The sequence below is a fragment of the Dipodomys ordii genome, unplaced genomic scaffold (genome assembly GCF_000151885.1).
Source record: "Dipodomys ordii isolate 6190 unplaced genomic scaffold, Dord_2.0 Scaffold83, whole genome shotgun sequence".
In the NCBI taxonomy this organism is placed as follows: domain Eukaryota; kingdom Metazoa; phylum Chordata; class Mammalia; order Rodentia; family Heteromyidae; genus Dipodomys; species Dipodomys ordii.
This window is the reverse complement of record NW_012267299.1, coordinates 6166822-6188122: the sequence shown is the minus strand read 5'-3', so window position 1 is coordinate 6188122 and position 21301 is coordinate 6166822. Positions and strand designations below refer to the sequence as shown.

General features: G+C 35.7%; 1 protein-coding gene across 1 annotated transcript in view; it reads left to right on the top strand.

Moving 5' to 3' along the window:
- Zswim6 (zinc finger, SWIM-type containing 6) overlaps positions 1–21301 on the top strand; it is a 189492-nt gene that overhangs the window by 108942 nt on the left and 59249 nt on the right. The window contains exon 2 of the mRNA XM_013025302.1: positions 11682–12038. Coding sequence (XP_012880756.1) covers positions 11909–12038 — 130 coding nt within the window. The 5' untranslated portion in view covers positions 11682–11908. The remainder of the gene's footprint in view (positions 1–11681; positions 12039–21301) is intronic.

The window sequence follows — 21301 nt, the reverse complement described above, 5'->3', positions numbered from 1 at the left end:
TTACTTATCGAAACAGAATTTACTTTGAGACAAAATTAAGATTTCTGAGTTTTCTTTTTCCTTCTTTTTTATTTTTTGAAATCAAATTGCATCTTAAGAATGTGCTATGTGACACAATAAAAAGTGATAACAGTCCCATTAATTTGGAAGTACAAAAATAATAGAATATAAAATACTGCAACATCAACCCTTGTCCATTACTGTAATAGGATGCCAGCATGCTCTTGGGAGCTTGGCATTTCCAGCTGTATATGCACTCTAACAGATTAGGGTTTTAGTGCACATGTTGAAAATGCCAAGCTCCCCAGAGCATGGCATTTGTATTACAATAATGATAGTAACAGACATGCCATAAAAGGAATTGTGATGGTGGTTTGCAGAAGCTGCTAGCTGTCATTTCATCCTATGGTAGCCATGCAAGATCGCTAGTATTATACTTTTTGGTAGATGAACTCAAGGTTAAAGTGACTTGCCTGAGGTCATTTAGTTGAGTCATGATGGAGTTTGAAGGAAGACAGATCTTATTTTAGGAAGTTCTGATTCGCTCTAACCTGCTATCTCACTTTGTGTACCCTGTATTCTCTTGCCTCTGACTTTCTCATGAAGGCTAGACTGGCTCTTAGGCACAAAAATATTACTAAAAGAGTTGCCAGTATTTTTTTCATTAATTAAATTGTTTCTGTTACACAAAGAACCCTCAATTATGGAGAGTCCCATAGGACATTATACAAAAATCCCTTTAGTGAAAGCAAATATGATGAATAATTTACAATTTTTATATTTTGTTTTGTATTCTTATGAAAGTTTATGTAATAAGATTTTAAATAGCTGTATTAAAAATTATGCTGGCATTGTTGTAACTATCAAAGTAAGCCGGCCAGCCTTCATGCCTTTATCTACCTAAGACTAGTTTAGTGCATTATACCTGACTTCTTAAAAGTTGAAACATTAATTTACATAATTTTATTTAGAAATTTTGTACAGTTTTGTCTTATTATCATTGTTGTTGTTGCTGCTGAGCATTAAGCCTAGGGTTTTGGGCAAACTAAATATGTGCTGTTTCACTAACACCTCCAGTCCCTGTATGCGGTTTTATATCACAAATTTTATATTCTTTCACAGTTCATTTATTATGTTTACTTAAATGTATTTTCATTAGAAAAGCTTTGTTTGGATTATAAATAAAATCATCTAGGTTTTAACTTTGTTCCTCATACCATCAGCAATAGCATTCTTACCACCTGGGTTGAATCAGAAGCTCTCTGTGATGCCTAGAAATCTGTGTTATCATTGGCCCTCTTGTAGTATTACTGCTCATCCTACTTTGAGGGCCACCAGTCATTGTATGTTTTGCATGCCAAGAATATTTATGTTCTTTCTTTTAACAGATTCTTAAGTGCCTCCTCTGAGACACTTGTCTGTGACTGGGATGTCTCATTGTCCAGGCTTCCAGCTTAATTCTGAATGTGAGAAGTGGACTTGTAGAAATTGTCTTTTGAGTTAAAGTATCTTGGGCAGAAGGCCAAAGTGTTCAGTTTTTTTTATTTCTATAACACAGAGAAGGTATTGCTTTGAAGGGCTTTTATAAGTTCCCTCATTTAGGGGCCTAGCCTATTCCGAGAACTGTGCTGGATCCTTGGACTATTGATGAAAGATCTTGTCATGTTTTCAAGAGTATTTGGCAATGTTTACATACAAAGTGTCTGGATCCACTAGTTGATCTCTTTTCATCTTTTTAAATCATTTATATGTTGGTGTGGAATGGTTTTGTTTGTGCAGGCTTATCATTTGTATTGTAGAAACTCCATATTCCTTCTGTTCCTTAAGATGCCTACTTAAGAGTATGTTCCACCACTTTTTCTGAGAGAACTTCCATTTCTCTACCTGTAAAAAAGGGACTATTATGTTTTCTTTAACACTGTGTTGGACATGAAGTGGATCAGAAGTTGGTTATGGGATAATATGGTATTGGAAATGAGTTAGGCCAACATGTGGGGGTTCCTGCTAAGGTTAAAGTCTGTCCAAAGCTGCAGATTGTGGCTTGAGGAATTTGGCTGTCAAGGCTTGCAGAGAATCTCCCCTCCTCTTGATGTAGTAAACAGGTATTTGTCTCCAGAGTTTCCCTTTCCTGTTCCCAGAACAAATATGTAATCATTTCTGAAGGTTGTGAGCAGGAGCAGGAAATAAACAGGTTAAAAGATCTTCTGCCTCTTTATCTAGCTCTTTGGGAGGTAAGGCAGAGTTGTATAGATGTGTCAAGATTTGGTATTTAGGTAACCAACGGTTCTAATAAACTTCTGTTTGCACTTCAGAAGTTGGGAACCCAGAGGCCAGAGAGAGTACAGAAAGAAGGGGCACTGAAATGCATCAGAAAGGACTTGTGAGGGTTCCTGGAGAGGAAGAGCTGTTGGGCTCTCTTCTTTCAAGAAAGGCTAGGGCTGGGAAGGTGGCTCAGTGGTAGAGTGCTTGCATTGCATGCATGAAGCCTTGGGTTTGATTCCTCAGCACCACATAAGCAGAAAAAGCTGGAAGTGGCACTGTGGCTCAAGTGGTAGAGTTCTAGCCTTGAGCTGAAGAGTAGAGTGACAGTGCCCACGCCCAGAGCTCAGGCCCCAGGACCAACAAAAAAATTTGCAGAGTTACAATTATGAAAATGCTAACTGGAATTGTACCTAATTTTTCTTTTTATCAGAACTCCTTGCTGGCTGCCCACCCATGCTCTGAGGGTGGACAATGATTGTTTCCCTTAGATATTACACAGAAATAATCCAGAAAATTACTTTGTGATAATGGAGGTGGATAGGGCCTTTATATATTGTAAGATTTGGAATTACACAGAGATAGGCTTTTTTCTCTTTAAATTCAATATTCTTCCTTAAACTAGTACTTCTTAGTACCCATTCGCAGGTAGTCAGAAATATTTTCAGAAATATTCTTAGCTATCTAATGCTACTCATATCTAATACAAGTATTCTGATGAATAGGAACTTTGCATGAAATGGTGTAAAACTCTATATTAATGAGAAAACAAAACCAATAATGAGCAAAATGCTGCTGGGAACTCTTGGTTGGTCCCATTTACTTCATGCTCCATGAATTTTTATGTTGTTTATATGGTGTACTGTGGTTTATAGTCTAGCCTTTGCATTAATTTACCATTGTCTTTCTCAAAATATTAATGAAGTGTAGGAGTGTTTTTATTTCAACTAGACATTTTTAAAGTGGACCTAAACTAAAGCTTTTTCTTTAAAAGTAATTTTTCAGAAAGACAGAAGCTGTTTTATTTGTGTTTGCCAGCAAAATATACTAATGTCTTTTTATAAGCTATTTAAGCTTAGTATTATAAATTAGGGTTAGAGAATTTAATTAGCCAGCTTACAGGGTACAGTCTCTTTCATTTAGTATGTGCTTTTGAAAAATTGCATGGTTGAAAAAGGAACATGGTATTTTGGATAAGTTAGTTCTCAAGTTGAATTTTTTGCTTCCATCTCAGGCCTTACAATGTCTAAATATTCGATCTGGAAGTTGTATATGATTTGAATTAAAATGGTTTGTTTTCACATTGATCCCCGCATTGTGGGCTATTGGATTGTGTGCAATAGCTCTGCATTCAGATTTTTGGGAGGCAACCCAAAAATAACTATTAGTATAAGTATTAGTACACATCTAGCCAATCTAGTGCATTTAGTTAATGGGTGAATGTATTGTATGAACATTACATATTAACACTTTTGCTCTTCTAGACTTTGCTTTAAGAAAACAGTAACAAGAAACCTCACAACCCTTCTGCCCTTTCAGCCATGACATTACTTTGCCTTGGTTTCCGCCTTTAATTTCCCTGGGGGTTCTTTTTATTTAGGAAAGGGGTGGAAGATGTATTTTTGTAAGTACTACACCATTGCTTCTGTTAAGTTCTTCGGCAAAGAATATGTTACCTGAGAGTCTCATGTACAGGGTGCATATTTTTCTGAAAAGAATGTACCTTGAAAGAAATAGGTTTTAGCTTGTACATTTATTTTATGTCTGCCCGTTTATTCTAATCTAGAAATTTTCTAATACATTGAGATTATGAGCATTTTATAGTAAGATGAGCTCATATAGATACACAAACAAAATGGTCCATCTTTATAATTTGTGTATTTTAAAAGTTTCCTTTCCATTCTGATATTGTAGATGTCCTTGTTCCTTTTAAATAAAGAAAAGACTTATCCATAGACATAATAAAACCTGAAATTAAGGTGAGCGTCCCAAAAATTATCAGTAAATAACTAAATGTTTTTCTTTTACTGCTGACTGCTACTATAATCCAAGTGCATAGAATGCCCTAGCAAAGACAGTTTGGAGAACAGTACTTGTTCTTCCATGTCTTGGCAGTATATTTAGTAATAGTTCTGCAACCTTATAATCTTAGTGCTATTGCTTATGAGAAATCTCTCTCTCTCTCTCTCTCTCTCTCTCTCTCTCTCTCTCTCTATATATATATATATATATATATATATATAGGTACTTAGTGGATTTGGAGTTAAAACCAAGAAAAATGTACAATGTATTCCATTAAATAATAATAAAATAAATGTTAACACAAATGACTTTTAGGAAAAAAAGCTTTACTACAAAATACAAATTATTTATTGAGAAGAGTGACATTGTTTTACATTTGTGAAATTGCTCAATCTCTACAGCTAGATTTTCCTACTTATGTCTGTGGCAAAAGCACACATCATGCAACCTCTGGAAAGCTAAATATACACACAAGAGACAATTTAAAAGGTCAATAATGTCTAGGTATACTTATGAAACTTTCAATATTATAATCATATAATCATGGATCCCCTCCCCCCCGAAAGTGACTGTGGAGGTCTCAGAACCACATTTCAAGAATTATTATAGTGTAACAATTTATATGTATAAGTATATGTAGTTCAAGAAAAATCTCTCCCTTCTAGTATTTTCAAGTTTTCTGTTTATGAAGTGAATACTTGTAAAGACCTTAATAGGAAAATTAGGAAAGAGATGGGTTCAGTAGAGAAACAATTGACTGAAGTTTTTCAGTTTGCTATTAAATATCAATGATTAGTCTTCAGGTGTTTCTCTAGCCGCCTACCTCAAACATGCTCAGCCATCCATCCCTCTTATTTTCCAAGCCACTTTGTGAGTGAGACTTCCTCCCGTCAAATTCCAGTAGCTTAGAAAAAGAAAGTGTTATGGACGAAGGGAATGTGTCTACATCCCTCCCTGTTTTTCCAGCTAGGAATGGAAAGAAAGAGAAACAAAACTTAATGAAAACTTTTACCACGTGCCAAGTGCTTTGCATATGTTACTTCATGTTAATCCCCAAACAACCATATAACATAATTTATTTTTTATTTTGTCATTGGTCATGGAGCTTGAATTCTGGGCCTGGGTGCTGTCCCTTAGCTCTTCAGTTCAAGACCAGTGCTCTGCCATCTGCCACTTGAACCACAGTGCCACTTCCAGTTTTCTAGTGGTTTATTGGAGATAAGAGTCTCATGGACTTTCCTGCCCTGGCTGGCTTTGCATTGATCATGATCCTCAGCCTCCTGAACAGCTACTACGTGAGCCACTGGTACCTGGCTGTATAGCACTTATGTATGCATGTTATTGTATGAATGAAATGAGACTCAGAGAGGTCAAATAACAAAAATAACACACACAGTGTTGAAGTGACAGAACCTGATTGTGAACCAAAATCTTTATGTTGTCAAGTCCTGGGTGCTGCTTTGTTTCTCTTCTGTTGATGCAGATTGAGAATATGAATACTTAACATTTCATTGACTCATTGATAGAATGGTGATTAATAAAAAAACAATTTGACTGCCCTCCAAAGTTTTCATAGATTATATTTTAGAGAGTCAAAGATTTTTTTAAAAGATTTGTAACTTATTTTAGTTTTAGTTCACTGAAAACAAAACACTTAATTCACCATATCTTGCCAAAATACATGGAAATTACTTTTTTGTGTGCTCAGTTATTACCCTAAAATAGCTGGTTATTGCAGTTCTTCAAAACTCCACAAAGATAAAATCCATTTTCAGGAACATGATTTTGTTTTAAGTCACTCAGTACCTTAGAAAGGGATTGAATGTGCTAGAGGATGTTTTGCAGTCCTATTGGTATTGTTCAAAGTAATATTCTCATTTCTCATCTAGGTGCTGTGCTACAAATTGGGACCCACAGAAAATTAGTAGAATTTCAGAGGTTTCTTGAGTTGGAGAGGCTAAAGCACAGTATGTAATCCTCTAGTCAGGTTTGATGGAATTCCTTCATTTTGGCTCAGTACTGTATGGTAGAATTTGAAACAGCTTAGGTATGTAAATAATTAAAATTCTTTGGACAGATGAAGTGGTAGTCTTTGATGGCATCAGATTAATGGAGTAGTGTTAATTGAGATAATTTATCCATACCTTTGAATACTTCTTGGTTGCACATACTGTATGCTAGGTAGTTTGATTTTTAAAACTCATGAATAGGGGGTTGGAGAATTTCTTAGTGAAGAACACTTGTCTAGCAAGGGCAGGGCCCTGAATTTGTCCTCAGCATTGGAAAAACAAAAACTGAACAAGATAATAGTTTTCAACATGACAAAATCGTGTAATTTGTGGGATTTTTTCACTTGTGATTAATTGTATAGTATCAGGATTCAACAGTACACTATATTCTGACATGTACTGTACAACTTACATGAATAAGGTCATTTTAGCAAAAATCATTTGACAGCTCTACCAGCTTTTCTAAATGCTTATTTGAGAGTTGAACTAATTTTTTTGAATGACTTACTACATTATCTTCTTTTAGGCTCTTTTTCACAATTAAATTTTTTTTTATACTACCAAGCCTTAAACCCATCAGGACCTCTAGATTCTTCAGCTGTGTTCTACTGCTAAGCTATATTCCTAATTCTCCATGTAGATCCTTTGCTGTTGCTACTCTTTTTTTTTCACCAGCACATATTATACAAAGTAAGTTATATTTATGACATTTTCATTCATACATATAATGTACATTGACCATATTTGTCTTTTTATTATTCTCTCTGTTCCACCTATCCCCTTCTTAACAGTCTCATTCCTCTTTGCAACTAGTTCTTCCCTATACCTTCATGTCTTCTTTAAAAATCTGTATTCCTCATGTGAAAGAATCCTTGAAGTCTCTCTACTAACTAGTTTCACTCATTTAACATCTTAATTATCTTGGTTTTGCTTGTAATTCTTAATATTACTTCTGTAGATAGAGATAGTCTTTTACTGAGTGGTCAGGGGAAAATTAAGTGGTAATGTTAAGTGGAAAGAGGTGGTTTTTATAAATGGTTAGTTTTTAACTATTTTGATTATGATATCTGGTTTCCCGTAAGCATGTATGTAATAGCTTGTAAAGTTTTCTTTAAGCAAAGAATGTACCTAGGAGTTTTCTGGACTCTTATAATCCATGTTTAATTTTTGTCTTAATCTTTGTCCCATAGATTTTTATAATAATTTTATTGAGATTAAATGATTACATAAATTCACAAATTTCACAGTATTGTAGGATAGTGATACTTAAAGTTACAAACGCATTTTTACCTTCATATGGCAAATTTTCATTATCATGGTCTATACTGTTTGTGAATTCTACAAGCTTTGAGAGTACAACTATTTCTTCCATTGGGTGATATGTACATTCTTTTCTTTTGCTTAGTTTAAGCTGTTCCCTCTTTCCCTCTCATTCCCTCTCTCCCAGTTGCCCTTGAGTTGCTTAGTTCATTTTCATCAATGTCCGGTGCAGCTGATGGGCCCCTTTGTTGTATATTTTCCCATTTCCTTTTGATTCTGTGCCTTCTTCCTAGCTTCCTTCACGCACGCACGCACTCACGCTCACACACACACACACACACACACACACACACACACACACACACAAGGTCAAGAACATGGAGTCATTTAGAAATGATCTGACAAATTAGGTGGAGGTTCTTTGTTTCTTGAGTCCTGGTTATTTTGTCATATCTCCCTACGTTTTGGATTTAACATCCATATCAGGGAGACCATGTGTCATTTGTCTCTCTGCTCTTGGCTTACCTTGCTCAAAATGATTAGTTCTAGTTCCATCCATTTCCCTGCGAATGTCATTATTTTGTCCTTTCTAATGGCTGCATAATATTCCATTGTATATAGGTACCACAATTTTTGGTATGATTCATCTGTAGTTGTCCCATAGATTTTTAATTCCATTCACTTTAGAGTATATCTGTTAGAGAATGATAATATTAAGTCAGGCCTGTTCTTACTTTTCTTCATTAATGAAATTTTTAAGGTATTTACTCTTACATGTAATTTTCTCATGAGAAAAGAGACATAAATTTAAGTAATGTATTTTCTATGTATCCTTTAATTGTTTTGGAGGAAAACTGGAGTATCTATTTTGAAAGAAGGATAATATTCATTATCCCAAATGGTTATCATATGATCATTTTCAAGTTTTCTTATTGTGAAGCAATAAGAAAAGTATTTACAAAATGCTGTTTTAAATGGCCATGCTGCCAAAAATGATATATAAATTCAATGCCATTCCCATCAAAATCCCAATGATGTTCGTTGTTGGATTAGAGAAAACAATAAAAAAATTATATGGAACAACAAAAGACCTAGAATAGCCAAAACAATTCTAGGCAAAAGAAACAATGCAAGAGGAATCAACCTTACCAGATTTCAAGCTCTACTGTAGAGCCATAATAACAAAGACAGCTTGGTATTGGCACAAAAACACACATGAAGACCAATGGAACAGATTAGAAATAAAACCACATACCTATATTCAGCTGATATTTTACAAAGAAGCCAAAGACATATAGTGGAAGAAGTATAGCCTCTTCAACTATTGGTGCTGGGAAAATTGGTAGTCACATGCAGAAAACTAACATGCACTAACATCAACTCAAAATGGACTAAAGACCTTAGCATCAAACCTGAAATTCTGAAACTACTGCAGGACAGAGTTGGAGAAACACTTGAACTTATAGGCACAGGCAGGAGCTTCCCGAACAGAGTCCCAGGGTCACAACAAATTGGAGAGAGACTCAGCAAGTTGGAAGACAGACTTGACAAATGGGACTACCTTAAAAAGTTTCTGCACAGCTAAAAACTTTGCTACCAATCTAGAAAGACAGTCAACTAATTGGGAAAAAATATTTACCAGAACTAAATCAGACAAGGAACTAATACCCATTATATACAGGGAACACAAGAAACTAATCCCTCCCAAATCTAACAAACCAATCATTAAATGGGCAAGGGAGCTAAAGAGAGACTTCTCAGAAGAAGAGATAAAAATGGCAAAGAAACATATGAGGAAATGTTCATCATCCCTGGCTGTAAAGGAAATGCAAATAAAAACAACCCTGAGATACCACCTTACCCCAGCCATTCTGACAAGTTCTGATGGGGATGCAGAGAAAAAGGAACCCTATTGCATTTCTGGTGGGAACGTACACTAATACAACCACTTTTGAAAGCAGTCTGGAACTACCTCAGAAAGCTAAATATAGACCTTCCCAAATACCCAGCCATACCACTCCTAGGCATCTACCCTAAGCAGCAGGAACCAGGGTACAAGGACACATGCACCTCCAAATTCATTGCAACACTGTTCACAATAGCCAAGATACGAAAACAACCCAGATGCCCCACTACAGATGAATGGGTCCAAAAGTTGTGGTACCTATATACAATAGAGTATTATGCAGTCGTTAGAAAGGACAAAATAATGGCATTCACAGGGAAATGGATGGAACTAGAACTAATCATTTTGAGCAAGGTAAGCCAAGAGCAGAGAGACAAGGCACATGGTCTCCCTGGTATGTGGATATTAAATCCAAAATGCAAGGAGATATGCCAAAGTAAACAGGACTCAAGAAACAAAGGACATCCACTCAATTTGTCTGATCATGTTCTTGACCTCATATAGTGTGTGTGTGTGTGTGTGTGTGTGTGTGTGTGTGTGTGTGTGTGTATCTGAGGGAAGCTAGGAGGAATTAGAAGGAAATGGGAAAAGATACAACAAAGGGGCCCATCAGCTGCACTGGACATTGATGAAAATGAACTAAGTAACTCAAGGGCAGTGATGGGAGGGAGGGAATGAGAGGGAAAGAGGGAACAGCTTACACCAAGCAAAAGGAAAGAAATGTACATATTACTCGATGTGGAAGAAATAGTTGTATTGTCAAACATTATAGAATTCACAAATATTATAGATCATGATAATGACAATTTGCCTCGTGAAAGTTAAAATGTGTTTGTGAATTTAAGTATCACTATCTCACAATACTGTGAAATTTATGTAATCACTTAATCTCAATAAAAACTATTAAAAATTGATTCCGTTAGTAAAAATTGCTACATTTTACAAGTGTTGAATATCAGGATGAAATTAAACTATTTTGAAAGATTTGAGTAGTCTTTCTTTCCATCTCTGGCTTAGATAGCTTCTGTAGAAGACAAGTTAGGTACAGAAGTCCCATGTTGGAATTTTTGGTATTGTCTGTTTTTCTCAAGTCACATCTCTGCACTTCATGTGTGCTGATTCTCTCAGAAGTCTCTCCTTTTCAGTGAATAAAAGAAGTTGAAGAAGCAGTGGTCAGCTTGATAGATTTTATTATTAAAGTAGTACAAATAGTAGAAGGTCAGAGGGAGCCAATGACCTCTTTGTGTAGCACTTGAGGTAAATCTTAAGTCCTGGATGTTCCCAGAGGGATCCCCTTCTCATTGTCTTCAGGTTTGCACTTGCCATGGAATATGGCTTTTAGAAAGAGGAGATGAAACGCGATGATGTTCACCCTGCCACCCCAGCTTTCCCATGCATTCAGGAAAAGGGAATGTGGAACGTTTTCCTCTGTACAAGTAGTCCAGCATTAATTGGTACACAATGGTGGTGGGTGACAGTTTGCATTGGTATTGAGCTTAGCTAGAAATTGTAACTCTGGATCCTTATAAACAGTGTTTAAATGGCCATTGGTCAAGGAGCTTGTTGAAGATTGTTGAAAGTATGAGTTACAGAGCTATCAATGATCTTTCTTCCTTGGTGATGTGGAGAGTGGGTATGGAGTTTACTCTTGTGTCAGTATCAGACTTAGACTGTAGTGTGTATGAGCTATAGTGAGTTCTATGGTTTTCTTGGCAGTTGCTACTCATAGATATTGTAACATTTGGGGATATGCTGTCCATTCTACAGGAAATATTACTAAAATTTTTCTCTGTTCAAAATTTGTGAAAAGGATTCCTTTAGAATTGCAGTGTAATTTGACAGAATGGTGGCTACCTAGAATAAAGGCAGAGAGAAGGGGGAAGTGCTTTTTCATTTTTTTTTTTATTTTTGAGAAGAAAGCTAAGCAAGTTGGCTTTTGTGTTAAAAGTTAAGAGAATGTTTTTTTGGTCTTGAATACCATTGTCTCAGAGTACAGTGATGACTTACTAGTACTGTGCTCTAACAACTTTTTGTTTATTTACTTACTTACATACTTACTGTTTTACCTTTTTTGGGGGGAAGGGATGCCAGTGGCTTGAATGCTGTATTTGAAGATAAAAGCTGTTGTATTGTTTTTTATTTATGCTATCCAGTACAACTTGTTTTTAAGAGAACTTTTCATATAGCATCAGAATACAGACACTAAACTTCTTCTGTTCCCATAGGTTTCCACTTGAGTGGCACAGTGACGGAACCTGCAATACAGTCGGAGCCAGAAGCTGTTTGCAACGTGGCCATCAGCTTTGATCGTTGCAAGATTACCTCAGTGACCTGCAGCTGTGGAAACAAGGACATTTTTTATTGTGCTCATGTTGTGGCACTCTCTTTATATCGAATCCGCAAGCCAGATCAGGTCAAACTGCATCTTCCCATTTCAGAGACTCTCTTTCAAATGAATAGAGACCAACTACAGAAGTTTGTACAGTATTTGATCACAGTGCACCACACAGAGGTTTTGCCAACTGCTCAAAAATTAGCAGATGAAATTCTTTCCCAAAATTCAGAAATCAACCAAGTTCATGGTAAGTACAGCTGTCCAATCTATACATTTCTTTTCTGTATTCATTTATAAGCTTGATTCTGTGTAAAATGAATCTAATGTAAAAGAACATATGCAGGTCTTGAACTCTTAATTATCCTGCCTCAGACTCTTAAGTGTTAGGAATATTATAGATATATATCACCAAATCTGACTGTGGCAAACTTTTTGTGTTCAGAAAAAAAATTCTGATTTGTCAAGAAGCTTGATTCTTAAATTGTCTTCACATCACAAACATTTCTGAATAGTTATGTGAAAACACTTAGGTCATTTAGTTCATACTAAATTAAGAATATTCATAATTTCACTTATTTTCCAATTCAAGAGCACTTCTGAGAGGGTGCCATGTAGTTAAATGGTAACTCCTTTGTAAAACACTTAAAGATAATGACAAAAATGCTTCCTCTCAGTATATAAAAATAAATAATCTTTAGAAAAATATTAGATGGATTTTAGAGAATTTTTAGAAGATAACTTAGTTATTTTGTGTAAGAAATCACAAAATGGTTTCTTTTAAATCTTTCACATATTGAAAATGGAGGCAGGTAACTTGAAGGGATTGGTAGGATAGAAGGGGTTAATAGTATGTTTTCTTATTATATACAAAATATTGATTTGATTAGCATCACTACTGCTTCAACAAAAATACTGATGTAATTTATGAGTCTTTTTGGATGATGTCTGAAATATGTAGCACATCTCAAATCACAGTATAGCCATACTGTAAGTGCAGTTCAGCTAGTGTTAGTGGTTACCAAATCAGATAGGTAGCTCTAGAGTATTCTAGGTATGAGAATTTCACTATTTATTTGCCCATTCCACTGCTGATGGGCCTTGTTTTGAATAGAACTACTATGAACATTCTTTTACAAGTCTCTTGGTACTGTGAGATGTGATTTTTATGTCAGAGGAAAATCCACATAGTCATATTTCTTCTAGTGCTCCTCATATCAGGCTCAGCTTTATTAAAGTAGCATCATAAGATATATAAAGCATTTTACTAGGAAGAGTCTGCCAATGTTAAATAACATAAGTGCAAATAACTCTGTCATAGAAGTACCTTTGACCCACTGAAAGCACAAGTATTCAAGGACTTTTCAAGTAGACTTCTTCTTTGTCATATTATCTGTCTAAAATCTTGCTGCCTTGTGAAAATTCAAACCAGCTAACAGTCATCTTAAGAGATTTCTTAGGAACCTATTTATGACTTGTTATTGTTCAAAAAGGCAGAAAAATAGGATATACCAAGTCTCCTGACTTTAATGCATACGTCTCTCCCCTCGCCTCCCCCCCCCCCAGTTTTTCTTTTATCTTGCAGTCATGTAATCCAGTTAGGGTCACTTTATTCTCCAAATTTTAGTTTAACCAAAGATTCACATCAACAACTAGATATTTACTGTATTTGTCTTGCTATTACCATTTCTTTTTTTTTTTTTTGGGTCCGGTCGTGGGGCCTGAACTCTGGGCCTGGGCGCTGTCCCTCAGCTCTTCAGCTCAAGGCTAGCACTCTACCACTTGAGCCACAGCACCACTTCCGGCTTTTTTCTTATGTGGTGCTGAGGAATCGAACCCAGGCCTTGAGCATGCAAGGCAAGTGCTCTACCACTGAGCCACCTTTCCAGCCCCTATTACCATTTCTTAAAGGATTTTAAAACAATCTCTGCCTTGAAATGTTGTCACTAATGAAAATAAGTTACATGTGAGAATATGTTCACATGTGTTTATATTTCAGGGTTTCTAAAGTTAGAAGGAAAATGTTAAGGGAATATTGACAAAATGCAGATTGGCTTTAGACTCTATGATTTTTCAGATAACTTCTGTGTCTGAACAGCTTCATGAAAGAAGTGAATTTGACCAGTTTATACTGACAGCTTTTCCTCCACTTAATTTATCATCAGATTTGCTCCTGGCATAGACATATATATGAGTTTCCTTCCTGCTTTCTATTGCAGTGTGATAAGTGGTAAAAAAGAGGAAAGGTAGGAAACAAGCCATGATCTTACCTAATGAAGTGAGAAATCAGCTCCCTGGAGGCCTAACTTTTTAACTGTTAGATTAATGGCTAATAGGGGATGGGACTAAAAATGATTTGCTGTTATTTGACTAGTATCACTCATCTATAAAGTCATTGCTTTTTATTAAATCTGTTTTAAAGCAGCACTTTCTGGTATGTTTTTGAGAAAAATGCCTTCAACTTGTATTTTGGGAGGATTTAATTTTTCTCTGAGGAAAATGCTTAGCTTACTCAAATCTTATTTTAATAGAAAGGCACTGTGCAATTTATAAGAAATGTGAAATTTCTTGATATCAGTTATTTTTCCTTTCATTGAGAAAACCTACCTGAAGCTTCTTAAAATTCTTTAAGTTGGTTTTCCTTAACTATTTTGAAATATTTTTAAAACAATTCTATCCCAAGGAATTGTTAAATTGAAATTTTATCTCATACATAATTTTCCTCAAAATTTTCTTATAAACTAGGTAGTAAATTTATAATTACCATAGTTCATACACAGTGATCTATCTATTCCTAGTCATAGATTCAATGCTGGTATTTTGAATATAGACCTAGTCATCATAACAATTAAGTCCTTGTCAGTAGATATTTTTATGTTTTACTGTGTTTTCATAAAATTTCCTACATAATTTTAATTACATTATAAAATTAACTGCTGTGTGCTGTCTCTGCAAGACAGTGAATAGGTCACTAAGGAGATTGTCAGTTTTAGTTCTGTATTTCAACCAAAATTGTTTGCTCTTCATTTTATATCATAATAAACTTTTTACTTTCATATTGTTAAAAAAAGAAGCTAATATCTTTGCTAAGTGCTTATCTCAAGATTTATTGATTTTGAAGTACTAACTTTCTTTATTCTATTGCTTATTGTAATTCAGACTCTACTGGTCCTTTATGCTTCCAATCAAAGGACTGCTAGATTGTGGCATAGGGACAGAATATTGAACCTCTGGAAGTCTAGAGTCCAGTGTTCTTTGATATATATTTCTTAAGTGACTTTGAGTAGGACTCATTTTTTCTTATTTTTTTAATGTTCACTCTTCTCTAACAATATAGAAATACATTTTGATGATATGTAGATGTATATTATAATAATGATGATGTAATATTAATAATAATAACTGAATTTACTTCATGGGGGTATTCATGCTATAGTTAAGAAAGAAGCCCATTTAATAGAAGCCCATTAAAAATGGATGATTAAAATTAGAGTTAGAGGTCAGCTTACTCTCTCCAGACTTCCTGTATACATCTCCTCTACTACTTTTACTGCCTTTTCCATGTTTTTTCTTTTTTCCCTGTGGGCTAGCTTGAACAGGAAATACTAAAAGTGACATATTGAGAAGAAACTGGTATTGCCGTTGATTTGGAACAAAGGAAAAAGGGTTTTATTTTAGTTACTTTTGTTCACAGAGCTATATCCATCCTTCATTTCCTTACCAAGTACCCAAAGATACCATGTTAGCTGGCCAAATATTGTGAAAAATCTATTCACCTGTCAAGTGAGCTTTGACATTTGACATATACAGTCCCTTCTAATACTTACTTTTCATCATTGGTGGTAGTGTATCTGCAAACACAGGAGCCATCTAGATCTCTTCTACAAATGTGCATTATGTATTTTACCCAAATATGTATCTGTGTGTTGTTCAGTTTCAAATTGAGCATGGTTTATATAAAACCAAGAACATGAGTCTCCTTGTGATTACCTTTTTCTTGCCTATCTTATCCTCCAAATGCTTCTGCATCTCTGTCACCTTACACATTAGTGTTGTCAAGGTCTCCTCGCTAATAGCATACAGGAAAGCAAATGTACTCAGCAGTCCCCTTTTCATTGCATCAGTCTTGATTATTCATTTCATTTTAAGCTCCATGGGAGCTGATATTATGACCCATGTCTCTTGGTAGTGTCCCTAAACAAAGTACTTAAAAACTGATAGGCACTTATATTGGCAAAACATAAAGTAACAGTGTTGTTTTACATTCTGTCTTGTCCTTAGTAGGAGCTTGGAGATTTATTCTTTGAAGATATATCTCATACCTGTTTGAAATTACCAATGAGTGACAGTTGGAGTTTCCTGATACAGGCCTCATGTCACATTTTCCTTCCTTTAATTTCCCTGTGGGTAGTTATGCTCATTGTAATTGGGATAGCTTTAGCAACTAGATTTTGTAAGTATTCTAGGGAGGTAATTTGATTATTACTAGCATATCCATTCTATTGTAGACCATTCTGGTGTGGCTGGTAAAATAAATATATGACCTGGTGGTGATCAATATAATTAGCAAATAAATTTGTAGGAGAAAATTAAAGCTGCTTTGTATATTTTCTAAGGGTAGTGGTATAAAGCTTAAAAATTTAAAAATAAGAGTGCATGTTGAAATAGATATAGTAGTGAAAATGTATATCAAGATAAAAAGCCAAGTCCTCACTGGCTCCCCACTCCCAGAGGCTCCGTTAGTCACCAACAGCATCTCTATTCCACCAAGGCAGGCAATACTGATAGCTTGTCTATGTCTTTTGATACATTTTTTTCTTTTCTTTTTAACAATAGAATTTTATGCAGCCATAAAGAAAAACAATTTTTTCTCAGGAAAATGTATGATTTTTGGATTACCATGTTACTTGAAATATTCTAGACTCAGAAAGACCAAACATTATATGTGTTCTATAGAACATAGGATTGCAGGATACATAACACCTTGGTATGCTTTTCAAAAGACATACTGAAGTATAAATGATAAAAAAAAAACACCGCCAATCTCCACATCTCCATCCTTGTACATCCTGTTTTTTATTCTGAAAAGGTAGTTGACTTAGTTCATTTACAGAAAGGAAAACTTTGAAATGTATCAGTCCATCATGGCTGCAGTGTGCAATGGAGAAGAGCAGTTCATATCATAGTGGCCAGGTAGCAGATAAAGGGCTTGTCTCAGGCATTTAAAAATTAAATTATAGCCAGGAGCCAGTGGCTCATGCTTGTAATTCTAGCTACTCAGGAAGTGGATATCTGAGGATCACATTCGAAGGCAGCCTAACATAAAAGTTTTGAGAGACATAATCTCCAATTAACCAGGAAAAAAAAGGAACTACAAGCATATCTCAAATAGTAGAGTGCCAGCCATGAGCAAACAAGCAGCAGTAGTAGACCCTGAGTTCAGCTCTGGTGCTGTCACAAAAACAAAACCTAAAACAGTATCAACAAAATATTAAATTGTAATTAATGTATTAAAACCATGTTCCTGGCTGGGAAGGTGGCTCAGTGGTAGACTGCTTGCCTTGCATGCATGAGGCCCTGGGTTCGATTCCTCAGCACCACACAAGCAGAGAAAGCCGGAAGTGGGGCTGAGGCTCAAGTGGTAGAGAGCTAGTCTACAGCTGAAGAGCTGAGGGACAGCGCCCAGGCCCAGAGTTCAGGCCCTACGACCAACAAAACAACAACAACAATAAAACCGTGTTCCTTTGACTGACAAAACAACAACAACAATAAAACCATGTTCCTTTGTGCCCAGATAATAATGTTCTTTAGTCTCATTTAGTTTCCCTTTTCTCATTATTTTCAGACAGTTCTCTCCATGAACATACAAACACAGGTGTACAGACATACAATTTTAAAATAAATACTTTTTTTGGGTGGTTGTGGGACTTGAACTCTGGGCCTGGGCGCTGTCTCTCAGCTCTTCAGCTCAAGGCTAGCACCCTACCACTTGAGCCACAGCGTCAATTCCGGTTTTCTGGTGGTTTTTATTGGAAAGTCTCACAGACTTTCCTGCCCGGGCTGGCTTTGATCCTCAATCCTCAAATCTCAGCCTCCTGAGTAGTTAGGATTACAATCATGAGCCAACAGTACCCGGCTTGTAAAATAAATATAATTTTAAAATAGTTTGCATTCACTCGAACTATGTCCTTAATATCTTATTTTGGTACAAATTAGTTTTTTATGTTGTGTAATACTGTATTTATAAAGATATATTTAACCATTAACTTAATGATTGACTTTGTGTGTAGTTTCATTTTTTCAATTTTTTTTTGAATAATAGAATTCAGTAGTAGAAAAGCCAGAATGAATAGTATATGAATTTCAATATTGTAATTACTACCTGATTTCCCTCCAAGAACTCCCAGATTTACTCCTGTAATAACTAAAATTTGTTTATTTTATAAAAACTATAATGGAGTGCATATAAGACTACCTAGAGTTTATAGTAATACTTTTTTTTCAGTGAACTGTTTACATCTCACTTCAGCAAAAGAAACAGTTTTAAAACTTCTTTTTCAATTTGGAGCAATAACAGATGAATAATTTTCTAGTGTAATTCAGGGACAGTCAATTTACTTTTACCTAATAACCTTCATCCCGTCCATTTCACCTCCAAATTTTATATATCCTGTAGTTGTCTTTCCAACTCTCATAATTTACAAAGGATTGCTACCAGCAGAGATCAGTTTCCTTATCCATCCTCTCTTCTCTAATTGACCCTCACATCTCTCCGTGTTGACCCGAGAAATATTTCTGTCTGCACACACAAATAGATTTCTTACACTTCCTACTATAAGACTGTTCAGGGTATGAGTTCTAGTTTTGAAGATAGCCTAAGCAAGAATACTAGTATCTTTCTAGTCAGGAAGCTGAGACCTGCAGGATTATGGTTTGAAGCCAGCGCAAGCAGAAGAGTTCACTAGACTCCATGACCAAAATAACCAGCAAAGAGCTGGGCTGAAAGTATAATTTGGGTGGTAGAAGCTCGAGGCCTTGAATTTAAAACTCTTTACCACCAAACAAAAAAACAAAAACCAGACAAATGAACCCCTCCAAAAAGAACCCAAATAGAAAAAACTAGTCAATTTGCTCTCAAGCTATGTTTTTTAAAGCAAGGAATCCCCTTTCTTCAGGCCTCAGCTTTCTCATTTGTAAAACGAGGACAATAAAGAGTGCCTATTGCCAGGCCTCGGTGGCTCACTCCTGTAACCCTAGCTACTCAGGAAGCTGAGATCTGAAGATCGCGGTTGGAAGTCAGGCCAAGCAGAGAAGTCTCCCTGAGACTCTTATCTCCAATTAACTACTCAAAAACTGGAAGTGGTGCTGTGGCTCAAGTGGTAGAGTACTAGCCTTGAGCACAGAGAGGCTCATAGGCCCTGAGTTCAAGCCCCACGGCCGACAAAAAAAGGTGCCTATTTCATAAGATGAGGAGGTTTAAAGCAGAGAATACTAATTACTATTACTGCCATCATTGTATTATAATCTGAAAGTTAACAGTCTTCAAGGAGATCTATAATAGTTGAGGAAATTATTTGTGAACCTGTTTGTTGTCCTCATCATTTGTTTTCTGAGTCAGAGTCTGCTTTGTTAGCCCAGGCTTACTTCACACTCTCTATCCTCTAATTTCAGCCTCCTGCGTGCTGAGATCATAGGTGTGTGCCACCACATGTGGTCCATGAACCAGTATTTTAAAACACCACTTAAAGTCCTCTGAGAAAATTATTTTTAAAGTTTGTAAGCATGGTAGATCTCTTTAATAAATCTGAAGAGTTTGATTTGTAAAATTAAGACTTCGTTAGAACTTTGCATAAATACTGTATTTTATACTAAGTAATTTTTAACACATTTGTTAGGTGATAATGCAAAATGACTTCTTTACTCCACTCTGTTTATTCTCTGCATTTTTAATGAGTGTTGTAGAATGTACAAATACTTCATTGCTTTTATCCATGTAAAATATGTGATTATTTCTATACATGAATAAGAATTCTATTAACTGTCTGGAGTAAATTAAATGACAGTAAGACATGAGTAATGAAGTCAGAAGAGAGGAAAATAATGGAGGAGGGCCAATAAACCCTGACAGGTCTATTTGAGATTCTTGAGATATATGCTGATGGCAGTGTTACTTTATTTACTTTCTTGGCATTTTGCTGTAAGGAAGGGAGTTTGTTGAGGGGAATCAGAACTTGGTGTCAGGGCTCCCTCTACCATTACCTTTACAGTTAAGAAAATAGGTTGTCTTCTAACAGCTTCTGGAGAGGGCACTGCTGTTTGTGTGGCAGTAGGATTACCTGGGCTCTCTGTAGAGGGTTGTGGTGATGTGATGAAAGCCCTGGCTGCAACAATCCTATATATTGAAATGAAAGCATTACCACCTTGAAATGAGAATTTAATTTAAAATAAATTTTAAATATTTTCTAAGTGGTGTGTTGATTCGGTAAATTTTTTTTAGCAGTTTCCTACTTTTCTTCTCTAAGGAAAGACTGCGTCTGAATCACTGAAGTTGCTATCTTGCCTGTTTTCTTGCAGTGCAATAGATGATGTAAGATTTTGCCGTTAGCTTGTAAGACAGGTGAATCAACGCCTTTGTAAAGAATAGACTATTATAATGTTTTCTAGCTTTAACAGCAGACACTAAAACTGTCGAAGATAGCATTCTTCTGTAGGCTCCCCCCCAAAGAGACTAAATTAATTACGTCTGCATTGTAAACATCTGCCACTGTATTCTGCCTAAATAGACTGAATTTGACATCTCCAATCAAAAGGAATTTTGCAACTAAGTATAAATGATTTAAAAGCATTATTTAGATGATAGTGTTATAGACAGAGGTCATGGTGAGGATGAAGATGTTAGCCACGCTAACAAAAGACTTTTACTATGATTTAAAAAATTTTTTTCTCCAGTAAATTAAGAGAATTACCCTCTCATCCTGCATTAGCAGCCTAAATCTGTGTGATCATGTTTGCATAGTTTAGTTTAAAATGTGCAGAATGGCTTGGTGTTGTCTAATGCTTAAATGTGAGTATATTCATGACTTAAAGCAGTCACCTCCTTAGGTATGTCTTACAATATGCTTTATTCAGCACAGTGGAGTGGTGTCTCTGTGATTCTTAGCTTCTTGCATGCTTCACATTATTAACATCTAGAATGTCCCAGTGCACTTAACATTCTCTCTTAAAACAGAACCCAACCTGTCTGTCTATGTTTTGTTCCCAGCAAAGCTTGTTATTTGGTTGGTCTGAGGTAGTGACTTGGCATCTATTTTTCCAGTGTGCCTTATGAATTTTGATATGCTTTTTTTTGAGAGAACACTTGGGATAGGGAAGTTTTGATATTGGGATAAACAAAGTGAAAATTAACCCAAGCATCAGGAGATAAAGACTTAGTGGTTTTTCCTGTCTCTGTGTCTGTGGATTCCTTTTTGCCTTCTTGTGGTGTCACATTATCAAATGTAGAAGGTGAATCCA